General features: G+C 34.4%; 1 protein-coding gene across 1 annotated transcript in view; it reads left to right on the forward strand.

Moving 5' to 3' along the window:
* LOC107300259 (60S ribosomal export protein NMD3-like) overlaps positions 1-1,738 on the forward strand; it is a 12,810-nt gene that overhangs the window by 5,771 nt on the left and 5,301 nt on the right. Inside the window, exons 5-6 of the mRNA XM_015829597.2 lie at positions 403-499; positions 1,276-1,393. Of these exons, the coding sequence (XP_015685083.2) occupies positions 403-499; positions 1,276-1,393 (215 nt within the window). The remainder of the gene's footprint in view (positions 1-402; positions 500-1,275; positions 1,394-1,738) is intronic.

Here is a 1,738-nt window from a genome sequence, read left to right on the forward strand (position 1 = left end):
TCGCCTACATCGTCCATATAGGACGACTCGGGAACTCAACTCCTACCCCGGGCAGCTCACCTATCCCCTTATGCCCAGGGGAAAGGTATCAAGCCGTTTGACAGCAGATGCTAGCTGTCAAACCGGCTTTTACGCAAAACAGGCGGGAGGCAGCAAACAGCTGCGACCGACGAAATCGCCTGCCACCGGAAGTCCTCAATGTGAAATCTAATTCATCCATAACTCTAATCCAAAATACGATTTGTTGTTTGCTTATGAGGACCTGCTCATTATGGCTAGGCTTTGTTTATAAGCCAGGCCACTGTGACATGTTTAGCAAACCATGTTTGTTTGTTTTTTTAAAAAAGAATTATACCATAGCCTTATTTGTTCTGATTTGAGTTTGTCATTTTTCAATTACAGAATTAAATCATCACAGCGTTTGATTTCTCATGACATTCACAGCAATACGTATAATTACAAAAGCACTTTCTCTGTTGAGATTGTTCCAGTATGCAAGGTATTTTCTGTCTTTGTGGATTAGACACTAAGAAACTGCACATCCTTTTTGCCTGGAATGGAATGATCTTTAGAAATTGTATTTTTTCTTGCACATTTATTTATTTATTTATTACATTTATATGCCATCAAGGGATTTTTGGGTGGCTTTGAGCAATGTTGAGCAGCAAATATTGGATGCACTCTGAGAGAAAAAGAACCGAGCTGTCCAATAGATTCTGAATATGGGGTCCCTGTAAAAGCATTAATAAATTACTTGCATTTCTCAGAGGTGGATAATCTGTGGCTTTTTCGAGATTGCCTTTTAAATTCAATCAGACAACATTAACTTGGAGTCAGATGATGGGAGCTGTGCTGTAACAACATCAGATAATTATTTTCATTCCTGGCTTACATCTTAATGTCAGTACAGTGTTTGGTATGAAATCTCATAAGTAAGCGCAGTTAAATTCAATTAAATGTACTTCCAACTGTATAGTCTTGACCAGTAGCAACAACTATATAAAATTTTTAAATTCTATATATAGTGTATGTACTTATTTGATCAACTTAGCAGGCAGTAATTAATAAGTTAATCTAAACAAATCTATTTTAATACTATTTAAATCTCCATTTAGCATTAATAAGCTGTTATTAATTAATTCTTTACCTTACCTCATTAATTCTTTAATTTTCTGATGTCCAGATGTCTTTCAGGACTGTAATATTTTATTAAAACAGTTTAAGATATAAAATTGAAATAAATACCATTTTGGGGTTTTTTTTCTTCATCTGCAGGACAATGTTGTGTGTTTGTCACCAAAACTGGCTCAAAGCCTTGGTAATATGAGCCAGATTTGCATTTGTATCCGAGTAACCAGTGCCATTCACATTATTGATCCAAGTACTCTTCAAAGTAAGTTTGTTGATATTTTTTTTTAAATTTGTAAACTTATAATACCAGTAATAAGCACTTGGCATGAATTTTAATTTAAATACAGTCCTAAAGCCTTTTTTTAAAAAACTGAAGCTACAGTTGAAAATACATCTTTGACATGAATATATTTTATTTATTTATTTATTTATTTAACAGGATTTATATGCCGCCCTTCTCCCCATGGGACTCAGGGCGGCTCACAGCGTATTAAAACATCATACAAAAAATTTCCCCTACTAAAAACCAATTAAAACCCAAATATTGGTAGCTGTGGCTCTTTAAAATCGTTAAAAATTGTCCCTATTTAAAACTCACCCTAGGTCA

The sequence above is a fragment of the Protobothrops mucrosquamatus genome, unplaced genomic scaffold (assembly GCF_001527695.2).
Source record: "Protobothrops mucrosquamatus isolate PMUCROS unplaced genomic scaffold, P.Mucros_1.0 scaffold6496, whole genome shotgun sequence".
In the NCBI taxonomy this organism is placed as follows: domain Eukaryota; kingdom Metazoa; phylum Chordata; class Lepidosauria; order Squamata; family Viperidae; genus Protobothrops; species Protobothrops mucrosquamatus.